The sequence below is a fragment of the Emys orbicularis genome, chromosome 1 (assembly GCF_028017835.1).
Source record: "Emys orbicularis isolate rEmyOrb1 chromosome 1, rEmyOrb1.hap1, whole genome shotgun sequence".
In the NCBI taxonomy this organism is placed as follows: Eukaryota; Metazoa; Chordata; order Testudines; family Emydidae; genus Emys; species Emys orbicularis.
The window spans coordinates 224,355,601-224,375,588 of NC_088683.1; the positions used below are offsets into that span (position 1 = coordinate 224,355,601).

Here is a 19,988-nt window from a genome sequence, read left to right on the forward strand (position 1 = left end):
TAGAACCTGGGAGTTACGAACCGACCAGTCAACCACCCACCTCATTTGGAACCAGAAATATGCAATCAGGCAGCAGCAGAGACCAAAAAAAAAAGGGGGGGGGCAGTAAATACAGTACTGTAGTAAATGTAACTACTAAAAAAAGGGGGGGAGCAGCATTTTTCTTCTGCATAGTACAGTTTCAAAGCTGTATTAAGTCCATGTTCAGTTGTAAACTTTTGGAAGAACAACCATGATGTTTTGTTCAGAGTTATGAACAACCTCCATTCCCAAGGTGTTCGTAACTTTTGAAGTTCTACTTAAATCTACTATACTAGATTTAATACTTTTGCTCCATTGGTTATGGCTACATAATCTAATTTCTTAACAAAGAAAGAGTGGTAATACTCCTACTTACTCTTCCTAATTCCAAGTTCCTTTGAAGTCCCGATAGCTCGCATCCATGTGTTTTCTTTTCTAAATTATTTTTTCTATTGTAATAAGATACTGCAGAAAAGAGAAACCTCGAACAATCTGGAAATAATATAGTCAATGAGGTTTTTCTCCGAAAGAAGTAAGAAGACTACTTGAAAATTTAAATACTGATTTTTCTCTTCTATAAATACATAACTACTTGTTTAAACTTTGGTCTGCTGCCTAAGAGTACAGTAGATTATTAATTTGTTTGCTTACATTGGAGTTGTTGTTAAGAAATTGAAAGATAATTCAGTGAAAGCAGCTTGTTTTTGTATAGATATGGGATGTTTCTACAATGAAGACTCATTGCAGAGGAGATTGGATTGAAGGCACAAACATTGTATCTGCACATGCTAAATAGAGGAAAAATAGATTTTGTGCATAGTTTACCAGAGAAGTGGAGAACCATTTTGGAGTTGCATTTTTGAAGTTTTAGATCACAAAGGAGTTTATTCCTAATTACTGACTTCTTTGAAGTGTAGTTCATGGTTTAGTAGCTATCACAGTAAAACAATTTAGTTTTTTACTACTTTGTGTGAAACATATGCTAACTTTAAATATTTGAACTGTTCATTATGGTTTTGGAAAAACTATTATTGAAAAATCCCAATGGGTATAACTTTCCTGAAGGAGTACTTACAAATGAAATTGCACTTCGGATTTTTGTCTGATTTAGTGGCAAAACAGGCTTGCAGTAAAATAAAAATAACATTCAGCTTCCAAGTAGCCCAGAAAAAATAGACCCTAGAATTAATCATTAGTTAAATATTCTTGTCTAGGCCTATTAATGTGTGTGTAAAGGCTTCTTGTTAGCTTAAGCAAATGTTTTTTATTAACAAAGTAGGTCACATCTTTGCTCTGCTGTGTAACAGAGTTCATGGTTCTGGCAAGAGTATTGTTTTTATATAGAGCTGTGCTAGCAAGGCACTAGTTATGGCTGATAAAGCACTTTCATTGTAAGCAACAGTTTTTTTTTCTATCCTCCTCCTCCTCCTCCCCCACCTTCTCCTTCAAACACTTAAAACTTCCTGAAAAATACATGATCCTATGAGCTAGTTCTCACATGATATGTCTTGGCACATGAGTAAAAAGCTTTAAGAAGTTTGATAAGATTCTATTTGGTTGTTTTTTGAGATGTTGGATCACAAAATACAGTGTGCCAGATTCACCCCCATTGTTACAGATGCGTCCAATTTGCGTTCCCCTCCCCCTTGCAGACCAGCTATGCTGAAGGGTGTATTGACCTTGGTATAGAGCAGAGATCGGCACCTTGGCGGGCCGTGTGCCAAAGGTTAAGCCCCCTGGCGGGCCGGGCCAGTTTGTTTACCTGCCGCGTCCACAGGTTCGGCCGATCGCGGCTCCTGCTGGCTGCGGTTCGCCACTCCAGGCCAATGGGGGCTGTGGCAAGCGGCGGCAGCCCGCGCCGCTTCCCGCAGCCCCCATTGTCCTGGAGCGCTGCTTCCCTCAGCCCCCATTGGCCTGGAGCGGCGAACCGCGGTCAGCGGGAGCCGCAATTGGCTGAACCAGCGGACGCGGCAGGTAAACAAACTGGCCCGGCCTGCCAAGGGGCTTTCCCTGGTGGGCTGCATGCCAAAGGTTGCTATCCCCGGTATAGAGGAACTTTATTTCTCAAGGGGTGGACAGGAGCTTCTCATGCAGACCTTGCTTGGTATTCAGCCCCTTTCCTACCGTGTCTAGCTCTGGCCTCTTCTGGGCTGATACCTACATTCACTTAGGGCAGTGCCAGCCAGCTCTAGACCACATGGCAGACCAAGAGTCACATATGGCTTGTTCCACTGCACTCAATCCTGGTGAGCTGCCTTCTGCTGGGGGCCATGGTGTCTATCAGTTTGACCTGTTATCTGGTATGTGGATAATTAAAAAACAGTTGCTGCTGTCATTTGTTTTATTTATATAAAAAAAAAATCTTCAAACTTAAACTGAACTTAGTCCTCAGTCAGCACGCAGTGTCTGACGTGATGGAAGAAATTTGGTTTAAAAACTGTGTGTGTGTGTGTGTGTGTGTGTGTGTGTGTGTGTGTGTAAGTAAAATAAGTACATATTCTCTACATAATTGGTGGTTGAATTTTTAGATAAGAAAGTGTACCAGCTGTGACAGAGGTGAGGAGCATGCCTCTAAGGCGGGGCGGGCAAACTTTTTGGCCTGAGGGCCACATCGGGTTTCTGAAATTGTATGGAGAGCCGGTTAAGGGAGGCGGTGCCTCCCCAAACAGCCAGACGTGGCCTGGCCCCTGCCCCCATCTGACCCCTCCCCCCCCCCCCCGCTTCTCGCCCCGATGCGCCCCCCCCCCCCCGGGACTCCTGCCCCATCCAACCCCCCATGTTCCCTGATGGCCCCCTGGGATCCCTGCCCTATCCACCCTCCCTGTTCCCTGACTGCCCCCCGCCGTCCAATCCAACCCCTCCTCTCATTCCTGACTGCCCCCCAGGACCCCTGCCCCCATTCAACCCCCCTGTTCCTTGTCCTCTGACCGCCATGCCCCCATCCACACTCCTGCCCCCTGACTACCACCACACTCCTGCCCTCTATCCAACTCCCCCTGCTCCCTGCCACCTTACTGTGCTGCCTGGAGCACCAGAGCACCAGGACAGGCAGCCGCGCCGCCCGGCTGGAGTCAGCCATGCCACCACGCAGCACAGAGCACCGGGTCAGGCCGCAGCTCTGCAAGAACCCTGCCGCCGAGAGCATTGGGCCAGCTTCCTGGGCCAGGAGCTCAGGGGCCGGGCAGGAGGGGCCCACAGGCTGGATGTGGCCTGCGGACCGTAGTTTGTCCACCTCTGATCTAAGGTATTTGCACTATTACTAAGGGCTGCTATAATCACCATTATTAAAACATAAACATGTCACTAGTTTAACTAAATTGGTGCAACATAACATCTTTAATTATACTGTACCAGTGCAACTTCATGTGTAGACCAGCCCCAAGTTTATTTGTGAAAAGTACTGTATGAATGTGAGACTATGGAAGGCTCTCGTATGGGTTAACTGGCTTTTTTGGATTAAACCTCTTGTTTTGGGCGAGTTGTGGGGGCAAATAACTCTTGGAAAAATGTCTTCCTTGCTCCCAGTTTCAATTCACAGTCATCTTGAGTGGCCACATATTCCATTTGTTTCTGTTTTAAACTCCATCACTCTTCGCTGTCTATTTAAAAGATGCATTGCAGCACATATCCTGGAAATGGGAAAGATATCTGCTTTCAAGATGGTAGTCTTGTTATGTATTCAGATACAATAGTCTTTCCTTCTTACTTGAACCTGGCAACATCACCTCTGTTGCTAGTGCTTAATTTGTGCCAGGGCTGAACCCCGGCACCTCTAGGCTTGGCAGTTCATAGCCCCAGCACTCTGAGCTTGCTGCATCAGTTATGAAAGTAAAAAAAATTGCTTGAGCCATGGCACCTCTCTCTTTATAAATTAAGCGATCTGTAGCATGCTTAATTCAAGGCTCCCATGTGAGTGTAGGTAGGAGGTACTTCTGAGTCACTGAGATGGCTGGGATTATATGTCCGAACTTTCATATTTTGGCACCGTAGTAGAAGTGGGCCGTCTTTTACGGGTGCTGAGCAGGTTCTACTGGAGGAAATGTGATGACACCTCCAAATCCCAACTTCAGTAAAATTGGGTGAATTATGAATTTATGAGCACGCCTTCAGGTACTTACAATTCAAAATTTGGCCATAATTTGTAATTCAAGTGTGTGTGTGTGTGTGGGGGGGGGGGAATCTTATGAGGTGAAAATGCAGGAAATATACACTCCTAGATATTGTGCCATTCAACTGTACACTTGATTTTCTGAGTATTTTGGCTCTTACTGTTGAGTATGTTGCATGCTTCAGTGCTAGTACGCCCTGCCTCTGACCACAACTCAGATTTATATGTGCTATGCATATAGCGCTCTGTATGGAAAGTATTCAAACATACATGTCTAACGTGTTTCCAGCTGAGTGCATAAACTGTGTATATTCATATATTGTGTTTAGGTAATGCGTCTGGGGGCTGCACCTGCTAGCCTGAGCTTGCTGTCCATCCAAGTATATGCTTCATCGTCGGAGAAGGAAACTCCAAAAAAAGAGTTGCTAAAAATTGATGAGGTAAGACCCTACCGTTCTGGTTGCATTCATAGTGTTTTGGTGACGGTGGAGTAATGTTAGCAAATTAAGAAGCACGTGTCTAACAGAGTAAGATCATTTACTTTGGGAGGGCAAAAATGTTTGCATGGCTGTCTTCATATTACAAGGACAAAAGAATAATTAATTTAAACTTGCAATGGAAAAGTCCATAAGCTCTGCTTTTACTTTTCCTAACTATATGTTTTGAGGCCTGTTTGACATTTTGAGACTTGCTCATGTACAAAATACTGTACTATTTTTCCATATCTGAAAACCTCTAATAAAATATTTTTCGTTGAGTAGCTTTCTGTCCCAAGACAGCTGCCCATACTAGTATATCTAATCCACAGGAATGTCTTTATCTCCTGCTTTTTCTCCAGCAGACACTATGTGCTGTTTATATGATGTGTTCTGTTGGCTTTCATTTGCAGGCTTACGTAAAGCAACAAAGCCAAGAGCTTGTCTATCTTAAAATACAACTGTATTTATCATTCACTGTAGAGATGAAACATGCTCCCTGCCCTCTCTGGTTTACAATCCTGCAATGCAACCTACTAGCTTGTAATTCTACATGTGTACAGGGATCCCCAGACTTTGCACTGAAGGATCAGGGCTTAAATATGGACAAAACACAATCAACAACAACAAAAATCAGGGTGAAAAGCAGGGTTACAGAAATAACAGCCCATGGGCACTTTAGTTATGCATTCATCTGGATAACTGTTACTAAAAACATATTTGTTTATACACTGAAGCTGCATATGGATTGGCCGTTACCTCTTTTTTTTTAATCTGAATAGCTAGTCAAAATTTGAGGCCTTGTAAGTTGCAGGGCTGCCCAGAGGGGGGGGCAAGTGGGGCAATTTGCTCCAGGCCCCGGGCCCCGCAGTGGCCCCCATGAGAGTTTTTCGGGGCTCCTGGAAATGGGGTCCTTCACTCACTCCAGGGGCCCCGGAAAACTCTTGCAGGGCCCGGGCACCCGGAGCTTCTTCCACTCCAGGTCTTCGGGGGCAATTCGGCGGCGGGGGGTCCTTCCGCCCCGGGACCCGCCGCCAAAGTGCCCTGAAGACCCACGGCGGGGGGTCCTTCCGCCCTGGGACCCGCCGCCGAAGTGCCCTGAAGACCCGCGGCAGGGGGTCCTTACGCTCCGGGACCCGCCGCCGAAGTGCCGGGTCTTCAGCGGCAATTCGGCGGTGGGGGATCCTTCCGCCCCGGGACCCGCTGCCAAGTGCCCTGAAGACCCATGGCGGGGGGTCCTTCCGCCCTGGGACCCACCGCCGAAGACCCCGGGCCCCCTGAATCCTCTGGCCCTGGTAAGTTGTTCCAGTTGGGAATAGAAACTGATCATGGAATCTGATATATTCTTTGATGCCATCTTGTTCATTCACAAGGAATGTACAAAAGTGCTGCTTCTCCAAATGCAGGGGGAACACAACAAACCAGGGGGTAGCTTCTTTGCTTACAGCCCCAGGTCTGTTTAGACAGCACCAGACCCAAAAGATCTCTTCAGGCTTCCCCAGGAGTCACTCTGTGCTTAAACTGGTGCTTGGCTTTCTTGCCCTCTTCGGAATCTTTTTGTTTCTTGTCTCCCCTTCTACCTCCAGTCATCCAGCTTGCACTGTTTTCCACGGACACTTGTAACTGGTCAGAACAATACCCCGTGGAACCATCCATGCACATGGTGCTAGTTTCTGGGCAGACTTCATTATGCCTTATTTCAAAGTGACGCCTTGTCTCTAACATCTATCTTAATTGAAGGGTGCATTCACACATCAATTGCAACAAGGTTTAACCCAGTTCATAACACTATACAGCAGTGGTTCTCAAACTTTTGTACTGGTGACCCCTTTCACATAGCAAGCCTGTGTGTGCGACCCCCTCCCCGCCCCCTTAGAAATTAAAAACACTTTTTTACATATTTAACACCATTATAAATGCTGGAGGCAAAGCGGGGTTTGGGGTGGAGGCTGACAGCTCGCGACCCCCCATGTAATAGCCTCGTGACCCCCCTGAGGGGTCGCAACCCCCAGTTTGAGAACCCCTGTTATACAGCAAACCTCAGTGTTCCTGAGAAACCATCAGTAGCTCTAATACTTTAAGATGTAACCAAAAGACATATTGGAGAGTGTTTATTTTAATAATTAGTTGCACACGCTGTCCTGCTCCAGCCTGGAGTGTGGATCTTTCAAGTAAAGATTTGGCTACTGTTGCATGTTGCATTCACTTAAAAAAAAAAAAAAATTAAGAACATTTTGCACTCTAATAATTCTTTGTCAAAAGTATTTTTCTTTCCTACAACTAAAAACGGCTTTTGGTTTGTTGAAATTTAAAGGGCTTAATTAAAAGTAGTTTTGGGGTAACACTAGGTATGAGAAATGTCAACCTAAAAAGGAACTTATTGGAGAGTATTATGAGGAACTGAACTTAAGATTTAGAATGAAATGACTGTCAAGCTGCTTGTGTATTATGTCAGCAAATCTGCAGCTCATGTTTCTTATTGCTTTAGAAAAATAAGTTGTCATACTTTGTTTAAAAGAGTACTAATTATATATGCATTTTCTTGCATGCATTCCAATTAACTGGTTGTAAATATCTGCCAAAACTTCTGCAGCTCATATTTAAGAAAATAAACAAAACTCGACAATAGCATGTAAAATAGAATGAGTATTAAGATATCAGTCTTCAGGTAGTGTGACAAGTTGACATTTTTTAAAAAGGCTAATATCCAATGACTATAGCTGTGAGTCTTTCACGGAGGTCAGGGAAGTTCTGGATTCTGTGACTTCCGCAGGGGCTGGTGCTATGGCCTGAGCGGCTGGTGCAGCCCTGGGGCCAGCTGCACCAGCCACTGCTCCAGCGGCCCCAGGCAAGTGGTCCCGGGCGCTGCCCCAGAGCAGTGGTCCAGGAGCAGCAGCAGCGCCCCGGGCCGCTGCCCGCCCGGAGGAGGAGCTGCGGCGGTGTCCTGGGCCACCCCCCGCCCGGAGGAGAAGCAGCATCCACTGGAGCACCTCTTCCTCCCCAGCACCTAAGATTTAGTTGGGGTATTTTTAGTAAAAGTCATGGACAGGTCACTGGCTGAGACTTTTTGGTTATTGCCGTGACCTGTCCGTGACTTTTACTAAAAATACATGTGACTAAATTGTAGTCTTACTAATGACATTAGGTGTGTCTTCATTATGTAAATACTACTTCTTTAGATGTCCCACCTTTGTCATTCACAACAGTGTTGCTAATGCTGTCCATTACTACTGAAGGTAACAATTGCAACATCCAAGACATAGTACAATTTTCTGTAAATCTCAAATTCTCTGCTAAATAAAAAGCCCACCAGACTTTTAATTTAAAAACTACTTAAAGTCTTTAATAATGGCTTGGGTAAATATAGAAAATGACTGCTCTAAGATCTAGTACACTTAATACAAACGCTGAGCACCAATACTGCTGATTAAGTGTAGAAAACACTTCTCACAATTATGTATGTGATTTTTGGGACCAAATGAGTCTGATGTTCTATTTCTAAACCTGTAGTTGGATTAGCCATCAATTTGTTTGGCTGAACAGAGGAGCAATTAGTAATGCTCTCCTCATGATGTGTAATTATTCTTTAATTCACATAGAGTTCTCACAGCTTGACTGTATTTTTATTATGTCTTGTAGTATCATTTACTTTGCGCTAGGCATGGTTGAATTATACAGCTCCTGCCCTGAGGACCTTCTTGTACAAGTCTACCTTTTTAACCCCTTGTTTGCAAATATTCACAGCTTTCACTCTACTCCTGTCCAACTCATGAGTCTAAATATGTGGAGGAACCACAAACCCAGTTGGAAAAGGGGATCTCATATCTGCGGCATTCTGTGGAGCCATATACATCTTGGTGTCAGGTATAGCAGTTTTATCTTACGGAAGTACTGATATGTTTCCATAGTTAAGGACGATTGAGGATTTTGCTTATGACAGGATATTAAAACCTGTCTTGATCTGAATTAGTGAATTGCTTTTTTTTTTTAGTAGAAAGACATCTCTGAGGGGTCTGAATATTTAAAGATATTTTAGTCATTAGGAAGTGTTTCTGGAAAAAGAAATGGTTCTTTTTGTCTGCAATTGTGCATGGTGTATTTCACCAAATCTTGTACCCCTTTTTGCCCCCCCCCCAAAAAAGCTTTAGAATCCTTCCCTCCCAAACTTCTAAACTCAACCTTGATCTCCCTTGTCTGAGCTGGAAAAACCTTCCCCCTCCCCCCCCCAATCTTTTAGCTCTTAAGCTTTTAACAATTTCTCCTTGCCTTAAAAATAGCAGAGTTGCTATCAATCCCCAATTCCCCTATCTTTGTGTAGGTTGTTGTTGCCTTTTGTGGCAGTTAGCAGGGAAAAGGAAGGTGAAAGTTAGATTACTGCAATGTACATAATAAATCGTAATTGTATAACATATGCAATGCATTGTGGTCCTCTGTACAGATCATTTTAACCTAGATTTTCTGTTATTCTCTCAAATACAATTAAATTCTATACAATAAAAGTTAAAGGGCTGAACAACAATATAAAAAAGGAGGCCCTTCAGGCTCTTAAAGCTGGTCACATGCCCTTGCATGCTTCGATGAATCAAAGCAGGAGCCATTGCCTATATTCTGACTAAAATATCGACAGGAAAATCCATCAGGTGGGGATAAGCTTCTTCCATACCCATTGTGTTTGTTGATGGGCCATCAACTTGAATATTCTAGTCACAATGTGCTGTCTAGACCGGATGTAAACTACCTCCTGGGCGTTACCCAGAAGCAAATGAAAATAATACATGTGTACAAATAGGATAATTGCATTCAACAAATCGTAACTTTTCCATTGACACCTCCCATGACATAATTTGTACAAGATTTGTTACAATTATATAACAGTGGTAGCAAAAATGATGTACGTGGTCAAATTTTAAGCATATAATGTCACACCTCCAAGGCCACCTCTCTGTGGGAGGTCTGGTAGCCTAGTTACACACCTAGGGACAATAGTGTCAGTAATGCAATGAACGCAGGCTTAGTGAAAGAATGTGTTAGTCACAAATGCTTTTACTTTTTAAACAGCACAAGAATTACAGCTCTTGGGAAAACGACAAACCCCTGAACGCAGTCCCCTTCAGCCTGACCTCACCACATTTTTGAACCCTGGATTCGGTCCAATCCTTAGGCCAGACAGCTCTTCATGCTTGGCCCAGCGTTCTGCACGTGACAATGGAATGGCCTCCTTTGCTTAGAACATTCCTTTTTTTAAAACAACCTCTGACGCGTTTCTTGCCCCTGCTCTTCCCCTGGGGAATTTCCAGGCTGTAAACTATGGCTGTCCCCCTCATGGCTTCTGGGTAGAGTCTCATTCAAAGTCATTGGCCTGCTGGTTGCTAATCTTTGTTTCACTAGGGTACAACCAATGTCCTTGATTGCTCTGTCGCAGCTTGCTAGACAGTCTATCCACTGAGTTGTCTAATCCCTGCTACGAAATGGATGCCCAACAATGCCATGCTAAAGGTGGCAATCAAAATGGAGGTTGAAATACATGGCCTTTTCAAAATAAAATGGATTTTCCAATTTGACACTGACATAATCCCTGATGTGTCATAGCCTTTACTGTGGTATCTGGGCTTCCATGTTAAATGGGATCTGAAAGGCTTTCTGCTTATGGCTGTTTATTTGCAGGGTCTGACCTCTTTAAATTCCTGTGTTCTATTGGTTGCCTGGAACAACCAATGTAAACATCATGCTGGGAGTGGAACTTCAGAGAGGACTGACCTGTCTGGAAATTCAGTTGGACTGACTGAGAGTACTTACTGCTCTGTACTGTAAGGCTCTGTGGTCTGTTAATCTCTTACCCTGCCTTATTTTTGTTTACATGGTAATAATTTGTATAGTATGACTCACTGGTGCTGTATGTATTACACACTTCTTCATGACTGATAGCTTTCCTGTCTGCAATATCACCATACTGTGGTGTTTTTAACAGACATAGTTGACACAGTAGGCAAGGAAAGTGCACAATTTTAGGGACTTGATTCAGACTTCGATCTCAAGGAGAGCTTTTCTCCCATTGTGTTACAGAAAGTAGCATTTTGGGGTGCCTCTTTCAGATATTTAAAAATTGTTTTAATCCAGAAAACAAATGAAAACCAGTTTTGAGTAGATTCATATATCATTTTATGCCTTTGATAATTGTTAACTGTTAGTTAAAGTAACCTTTTAAACAATTTTTCTATTTAAAGCTGTCAAACAGAGAGCATCATACTCTGCATGACAAAAGTTCAGGCTTTTATTAACATGCTATAAAATCTTTAGACCTTGCTCTTTTGTACCAGCTGATAGCATAACCAACTCCCGTAAACTGATTTATTTATGCTTAAATCTACCCCGTGTGAACTCTTTCTCCCTGGTAGATTTTTGTTGTTGTTACTGCTGAAAATAAATGAGAGCCCTAAAGATATTGTTCCCTTACCCAGGTTTCAGAGTAGCAGCCGTGTTAGTCTGTATCCGCAAAAATAACAGGAGTACTTGTGGCACCTTAGAGACTAACAAATTTATTAGAGCATAAGCTTTCGTGGGCTACAACCCACTTCTTCGGATGCATATAGAGTGAAACAATATTGAGGAGATATATATACACACATACAGAGAGCATGAACAGGTGGGCGTTGTCTTACCAAGTCTGAGAGGCCAATTAAGTAAGAGAAAAAAAACTTTTGAAGTGATAATCAAGATAGCCCAGTACAGACAGTTTGATAAGAAGCAAGTGTGAGAATGCTTACAAGGGGAGATAGATTCAATGTTTGTAATGGCTCAGCCATTCCCAATCCCTATTTAGCCCTGAGTTGATTGTGTCTAGTTTGCATATCAATTCCAGCTCAGCAGTCTCTCTTTGGAGTCTGTTTTTGAAGTTTTTCTGTTTTAAGATAGCCACCCGCAGGTCTGTCAAAGAATGGCCAGACAGGTTAAAGTGTTCTCCCACTGGTTTTTGAGTATTATGATTCCTGATGTCAGATTTGTGTCCATTAATTCTTTTGCGTAGAGACTGTCCGGTTTGGCCAATGTACATGCAACCTCAGCCTAGATCAATCCACACAAGCGGTCCATTTCCTGGACACAACTGTGCTAATAAGCGATGGTCACATAAATACCACCCTGTACCGGAAACCTACTGACCGCTACACTTACCTACATGCCTCCAGCTTCCATCCAGGACACACCACACGATCCATTGTCTACAGCCAAGCTCTAAGATATAACCGCATTTGCTCCAATCCCTCAGATAGAGACAAGCACCTACAAGATCTCTATCAAGCATTCTTAAAACTACAATACCCACCTGCTGAAGTGAAAAAACAGATTGACAGAGCCAGACGAGTACCCAGAAGTCACCTCCTACAAGACAGGGCCAACAAAGAAAATAACAGAACACCACTAGCTGTCACCTTCAGCCCCCAACTAAAACCTCTCCAGCGCATCATCAGAGATCTACAACCTATCCTGAAAGATGATCCTTTACTCTCACAGATCTTGGGAGACAGACCTGTCCTCGCTTACAGACAACCCCCCAACCTAAAGCAAATACTCACCAGCAACCACACATCACTGAACAAAAACACTGACCCAGGAACCTATCCTTGTAACAAAGCCCGATGCCAACTCTGTCCACATATCTATTCAAGTGACACCATCATAGGGCCTAATCACATTAGCCATACCATCAGGGGCTCGTTCACCTGCACATCTACCAATGTGATATATGCCATCATGTGCCAGCAATGCCCCTCTGCCATGTACATTGGCCAAACCGGACAGTCTCTACGCAAAAGAATTAATGGACACAAATCTGACATCAGGAATCATAATATTCAAAAACCAGTGGGAGAACACTTTAACCTGTCTGGCCATTCTTTGACAGACCTGCGGGTGGCTATCTTAAAACAGAAAAACTTCAAAAACAGACTCCAAAGAGAGACTGCTGAGCTGGAATTGATATGCAAACTAGACACAATCAACTCAGGGCTAAATAGGGATTGGGAATGGCTGAGCCATTACAAACATTGAATCTATCTCCCCTTGTAAGCATTCTCACACTTGCTTCTTATCAAACTGTCTGTACTGGGCTATCTTGATTATCACTTCAAAAGTTTTTTTTCTCTTACTTAATTGGCCTCTCAGACTTGGTAAGACAACTCCCACCTGTTCATGCTCTCTGTATGTGTGTATATATATCTCCTCAATATTGTTTCACTCTATATGCATCCGAAGAAGTGGGTTGTAGCCCACGAAAGCTTATGCTCTAATAAATTTGTTAGTCTCTAAGGTGCCACAAGTACTCCTGTTATTTTTCCCTTACCCAGTATACTAATTTAGTGCTTTCATTTCCCTGTACCTGAAATTTAGGGTGTAAAATTATTTAAGTGGTATTGCAAGATTGTTCTCTACATCTTAACTCTAGGCATGTGTGTGTTACCTATTGATTTGTTTACCTCTCTGGAGGTACTGCACAAAACTATCTCCCTGTAAATATTAAGATGTTCTTCTTCTGTCAAGGCAGGCATCAGTGCATTTGTATGATTAAGTTTCTCAATAGCTGAAGAATAAGAGCATTGTGAATTCTTGCTTCATGAGCTGAGTGCTTCCAGTACAGGAGAAGTCTCAAAATTATTCCTGCAGTTGGGACAACTATCGGTAGCTCTAGTACTGAGCGTCTGGACTAATTCACTTTTTCATGAATTAAATTGGCGTCCGTATGTGTTTAACCCTCATATCCTCCAAGAATACTGTTATACCAATTTGTCATAATCCAGTCTGGTGAAAGAGAAAATAACTGCGTTCAAAATCAGTAATGTCTCTCCATAGATCACTAGCAATGAGTTATTGTATAGCTATGTGACCTTCCTCTTCTGTGATAACTCATTTATTTTGTAATGCATGGATATGCCAAGATACCTGAGCATGGTGTGGTAGGAGAGCAGCTGCATAATTCCTTAATTTCTGCTCTATCGTCAGGATCTTGGTGCAGTGCTAAATTTTGTCTTCTATTCATTTTTGAGGCAGTGGACACAATCTTCATTCAGAATTTACGGTTGAAAATATTCTTTGCTGTGTTTAATGTCAAGTGTAAAACTAGGCAAACAGAACTGTGAGTGGAGAAGGGAACGGGAGAAGGGGACCGAAGGGAAGAGGTCTTGGCAGCATGGATAAAATCAGAACTGCACATAGGTACCGGAGAAGTCCCTTTAGTTTTCCGAATATTCTATGATGACTGCTAGATCATTCAGTTTGGGCAGAAAACGATGCTTAATTTTGTTTGCTGATTTGATCCTGAATAAAAAGACCTGCAAGCGTATTTAACAGTCTCGAACATACAAGGCTGCTGTGCCTGAATTGACATGGAATGTATAAAACTAATGTTGTTGCTCTTCACAGGGTTATTATAATCAACAGTTACTTCTGTTTTGCTACTGTATATTTAATCTTTTTTTTTTTTTTCTCCCCAGGATCTTTACACTAAAGCTATGCCCAAAGTAGAAAAAACTGTTGAACGTGGTAGAGGTAAATCAGCTTACATTTTTCTTTACTAATAGGTGAGTTGCTTGATAGGGAAAAATTATGATGCATGGCTGTGGTTACATGTGCCTTCTCTTAGCTCAGAGCTCCATTAAACATTATTCAGCACATTGTGTGAGTAAAGGAACTTCAAATCTTTCTGCTATTTGTGCTATGGATTTCTTGGATTTCTTTTGTGGAGCATCAGGGTATTCTGTTTTTGATAATTAAAAGCATAGTCCTGTGTCTGTCGTAAACAGTGCAAGAGTAAGGGCTGGTCTACACCAAAAATTTAAGCAACGTAGCTGGGTTGAACTAGAGGTGTAAAAAAATTAACAACCCTCAGAGATGTAGTTAAACTGACCAAAGCCCCAGTATAGACACAGCTAGGTCATCCTCGTTCCTTTCTCTCAAGGGGGTGGATTAACTACAGCAATGGAAAAACCACTTCTGGCTCTGTAGCAAGTGTCTACATTATGGCACTATACAGGCACACCTGCAGCATCTGTGGTGTGAACAGGCTCTAAGTAATGCCTGTAATGGGTCCACAGTATAAGTTAAAGGAGCATCTAGGATAATTGGGCCAGGCAGGGAACAAGATGCTATCTGTTCATGGGCAGCTATACTGAAGCCAATGCAAATCACTCTGTGAAAATAGTAGAATCTACAAATAGCTTTATTTGGCCTTACCTGTGTCATTCAGGATTAATTGGCCAAAATCTGACCTCTCCAATCTCACTATGGGATTGCCTGGGTTGGTGGGACATGAGAGAAGACAGAAACCACTCACACAACTTAATTCACATGCTAAAACTAAGCACACTTTGGTAGTGTTCTCAAATTAATCTGAGCTGGCTGTTTTAAATTCAGTAACTGAATCTGCACATTTTTCATCTCTCTAAACTAAACTGCCCCAATCTATTTCTGGTATATCTTTGAGATAGGGTGACCAAAACGGACTTCTGTGAGGCACCACATGGGCATAGGGATCTGCTAGCGCAGTGTTGGGGTACAAGAAAGGATGTGATAGCTTTTAGACCAGGGGTAGGCAACCTATGGCACGCGTGCCAAAGGCGGCACGCAAGCTGATTTTCAGTGGCACTCTCACTGCCCGGGTCCTGGCCACCGGGGGGCTCTGCATTTTAATTTAATTTTAAATGAAGCTTCTTAAACATTTAAAAAACCTTATTTACTTTACATACAACAATAGTTTAGTTATATATTATAGACTTAAAAGAGACCTTCTAAAAATGTTAAAATGTATTACTGGCATGCGAAACCTTAAATTAGAGTGACTAAATGAAGACTTGGCACATCACTTCTTAAAGGTTGCCGACCTCTGTTTTAGACCATTCTTTATTTTGCACCTAAATCAGCCTCTCTTATTTACCAGTTCTTGTACTACAAAAACAAGAATATGTTCAGCTAAATTGAACAGCCACAAACACATAAAAGGAAATACCTTTTACACACTGTCCCAAATAACTCTTGGGAACTTATTGCCTCAAGATTATTTTGAGGCCAAGAATTAATAAAAGGATAACATATTTATATGGATATTGATTACATCCACCCTTGAATCAGATAAACTGATAAATGTTAGAGATATAACATTTCTGTTCTTCAGAGCATAGATGTATTACTAACTGATGATACTAGATAGAAACTTCCTCTAAAGGCCGTTTATTCCATAATTACAAAGTTCTTGCATCTCCTGAAGCATCTGGGACTGGCCACTGTTAGAAACAGGATGCGGGACTATTTATTGCTCTAGTCTTGGCAATTCCTATGTTACAATGAAAGAAAAGGAATCAACTTTTAAATTACCTTAATTCCGAGGCCTGGTGCAGCAAGGGATTATCTAAGTTTATATACATGCATAAGTCAGGAGGCGGGGAACACTTTTTTATGTTGTATACTTTTAATGGCAAGTTAAAATAATTGTTCGGATTTCATTTTTAACTGAAATTGTGTGAATGGGGAAGTAAAATAAATGCACAGTTGTCTTCCTGGTTTTTGTCAGCTGACTAAAACATAAAGCGTATCAGACGACAAAACCACAAGAGGTTTTGTAGCGGAGAATGGCAGACAGCAAACTGCAGGAAACTCAGCTAACGGGGAAATGAAATTGTATGCATAACCAGGTGGCCACAGGATATAAATGTAATTGTTTTGTAAATATCAACACTGTTTATGCAACTGATGAGAGCCTAATAAGCTAAAGTTGAGTTATGGACTGATTTCCCTCCCTCCAAATTACACTAGTTTCTGAAAACGTTTTTTGTGTAGTACACTAACTTTAAAAATTGTTCTACAATGCTGATGTTCTGTTAAGTGGCAGGAGGTCAAGGGGAGGGGACCCCCTTCTGGCTTAATAAATGAGTGTCCATAGATCATTGCATTCCAATACTTACTAGTGTTAGTTATTAGTGCGGAGCACTTGAATAATTGTACTGTTTGAAAATTTTAGTAAAACTGCATTCTGAAACTTAAATATCTGTTCAGACTGGAAATAGTGAAATTCTGTTTTCGCGCGCGCGCACACACACACACACACAAGTTTTGTGTGTGTGTGTATATATAAAAAATTAAAAATTAATTTAAAGAATAAGTATTACTCTAGCAAACTCTAAAAATACAAGATATTTACATGCACTTTCCTGAAATGGACTGACTCTAAAGACTTTTTTTTTTCTCAACACCTATCTTTATATTGTATTGGGAAATAAGGACTTTAACACAATCAAGAGGTAGCTAGAACCATTAGATTGTGACATTCTGCAAAATTACTCTGCTTCTACTGCAGGAAGCCCACAGATTTGATGGTGTATAGAACTCATTACTGTGCCAGTCAATCTGTCACCTAAAACACCCTCACAAAAGCAGTTTGAAAAAGCGAAATGCTGCTACGAACAGATCCTCTTTTCCAAAGGCAAATGATAGCATGTAACAGTCCGCATGAAAAATATGTGCCTCCTAGAACTTTCAAGAAACATTAATAATGTTTCAATTAATGTCCCCCAAATAAATGAAGCAACAGCCTCCCAGTGCATCAACAAGTAGTTCATATATGTGTCAATAGAGAAGATTGCAGAAGTTTTAAATTTTTTGCCACTAGAGCCAAAAAATACATGACCGTTAAAATAGTATTTAACAACACTTTGTTTTGTAACACTTGCTCGTATGTGTTAATGGTTCATTTTCATCATAAGGTCTTTCCATTACATTGATGCATTGTGGTCTGATTTCATTTTAGAAAGTTGTGAATTTCTCAAAAATCCCCCACCAGGATTTTACCCAAGGCTTGGTGTCATTGGTTTTGCTGGAATTGTTGGACTGTTTCTTTCTAGAGGTAGGTGCTCTTTTTAAATGGCTTATTTTATGAAGTTGGGGTAAATCATTTAACATCCAATAAAAATGAATACATCTTTAACTACAATATGTGCAATTAAATCAGGACTCAGAAATGTATCTTGACGCACATTATTTCTGCTACAAAAGTTTTTTTTTTTATATTGTTTAATTTCAGTGTTATGGATTCTGTTGGTTACAGAAATTTGGTCTATAAAAGACACCACTACTGAAGGGCGCTTATAGTAATAATATGATGAAATCTAAGAGGAACACCAGAATTGCAATTATCAACCAAATTTAATGCTAAAGCATTCAGCTTATAAAACTAATCTTTCTCTTGATTTAGTTGCATCACCACTACACCTCACAATCCCAGTCCCAGTCCTGGTCTACACTGGGGGGGGGGGGGTGGAGGAGAGAATAGATCTAAGTTAAGCAACTTCAGCTATGTCAATAACGTAGCTGAAGTCGATGTACTTAGATCGACTTACCATGGTGTCTTCACCGCGGTGAGTCGACTGCTGCCACTCCCCCGTTTACTCCGCCTGCGCCTCTCGCAGCGGTGGAGTACAGGAGTCAACGGGAGAGTGATCGGGGATCGATTATCGCGTCTTGATTAGACACGATAAATCGACCCCTGCTGGATCGATTGCTGCCCGCCGATCCGGCGGGTAGTGTAGACATACCCTCAGTGTGGTAGCATGTTTTTTGGGGGGGAAAGTAGTAATTTTTAGTTAAGGGAAATTGGATGCATTTCTTAAAAACTTGTTTGCAGACTTTTTTTTTTTTGTCATAAGTATTCAGTTAATTTAAACATGGCATTTTGAATATTGTTACTGTGAAGATTCTGCTTTGTAGTAATTTAGCAGATAATGCTCTCTAAAGTGTGCATCATTCAGTTTACAGAGACAGTTACCAATAAGCAGCTATTCCTTTACAGTTTACTTAATGAAATTAAGGAGACTATCCAATTATGAACTAGTGATTAAAGGGACGCTGCCAATTCCTCTGATAGTTTTCTTTAAAATTATTTTTAATTAGTTTTTGTGCTCCTCTGTTGGTTTAGAAAGGGCCTTTGGATGGGCCTGAAAGCTACATAATCAAATATGCTTATGCACCCACTTCCTCCCCCACCCCCTTTTGCAGTCTGGGCTCACACCTGCTTCTGCTTGCAGCTTGTTCTTTCAGTTTCAGCTCTGATAATGCTATTACACATAGTGAACACCCTTCTCCAGGGCCTATAGCTATCAACAAACAATGAAACTGACTGTAAAGTAAGCCAACTGAAAAAAGAGAGGTTTTTTCTCTTTAATCTTTATTATATACTCGGAGTTAATTTTAACAATAGTAGGCAAAAAAACCCCAAACATTTGGTTCTGAAATTTTTTTAAGTTGACTGTGTCCCTCTAATTGGCAAGTTAACTGACAAAGCAAGGTTCTTGAATGTTGTTGTGGTCTCATCTCTACGTAGAGCTTACCTAGAAGTAAGTTACAGTATAATGTAACATGTTTATACATATTTTACAGTGTAGAAATTCAATGTAACATTTAATTACATTGCTTAAAAAATAGTATATTTATGCTTTGTTAGGAAAGGGAATTTGAAATACAGTAGAACCTCAGACTTATGAACACCTCAAGAATGGAGGTTTTTCATAACTCTGAAATGTTTATAACTCAGAACAAAACATTATGGTTGTTCTTTCAAAAGTTTACAACTAAACATAGACTTAATACAGCTTTGAAACTTTACTATGCAGAAGAAAAACGCTGCTTTTAACAATCTTAGTGCAAATGAAACAAGCACAGAAAGAGTTTCCTTGCCTTATCAAATCTTATTTTTTAAACGTTCCCTTTATTTATAACAGGGTTTAAAAGGAAACTAGATAAATTCATGGAGGTAAGGCCATTAATGGCTATTAGCCAGGATGGGTAAGGAATGGTGTCCCTAGCATCTGTTTGTCAGAGGGTGGAGATGGATGGCAGGAGAGAGATCACTTGATCATTACCTGTTAGGTTCACTCCCTCTGGGGCACCTGGCATTGGCCACTGTCGGTAGACAGGATACTGGGCTGGATGGACCTTTGGTCTGACCCAGTATGGCCATTCTTATGTTCTTATTTTTTTTAGTAGTTTACATTTAACACAGTACTGTACTGTATTTGCTTCTTTTATTTTTTTTCTGGTCTCTGCTGTGGCCTGCTTGCGTACTTTCAGTCCAAATGAGGTGTGTGGTTGACCAATCAGTTTGTAACTCTGGTGCTCAGAACTCTGAGGTTCTAGTGTATGCTCATTTTTGTAGAAGTTCTTCGTATGTGACACTACTTAACTGTATCTGTGGTGAATCATTACATTGATATGGATGAATTCTGTAACTCTATAGGAAATATTGTTGATAATGGTATGCACAGCCAAATGGTGTTTTCATTAACAAAATCAGAAATGAGCAGTTCTTTGAACAAACTGGAAGTGATGTGTGACTATAGCAGACAAAT

At 41.4% G+C, this 19,988-nt stretch overlaps 1 protein-coding gene across 1 annotated transcript in view; it reads left to right on the plus strand.

Annotated features, from left to right (window-relative positions):
• Positions 1–19,988, plus strand: part of APOO (apolipoprotein O) — an 80,858-nt gene that overhangs the window by 27,968 nt on the left and 32,902 nt on the right. The window contains exons 2-5 of the mRNA XM_065418997.1: positions 4,459–4,569; positions 8,350–8,469; positions 14,091–14,145; positions 17,396–17,491. Coding sequence (XP_065275069.1) covers positions 4,459–4,569; positions 8,350–8,469; positions 14,091–14,145; positions 17,396–17,491 — 382 coding nt within the window. The remainder of the gene's footprint in view (positions 1–4,458; positions 4,570–8,349; positions 8,470–14,090; positions 14,146–17,395; positions 17,492–19,988) is intronic.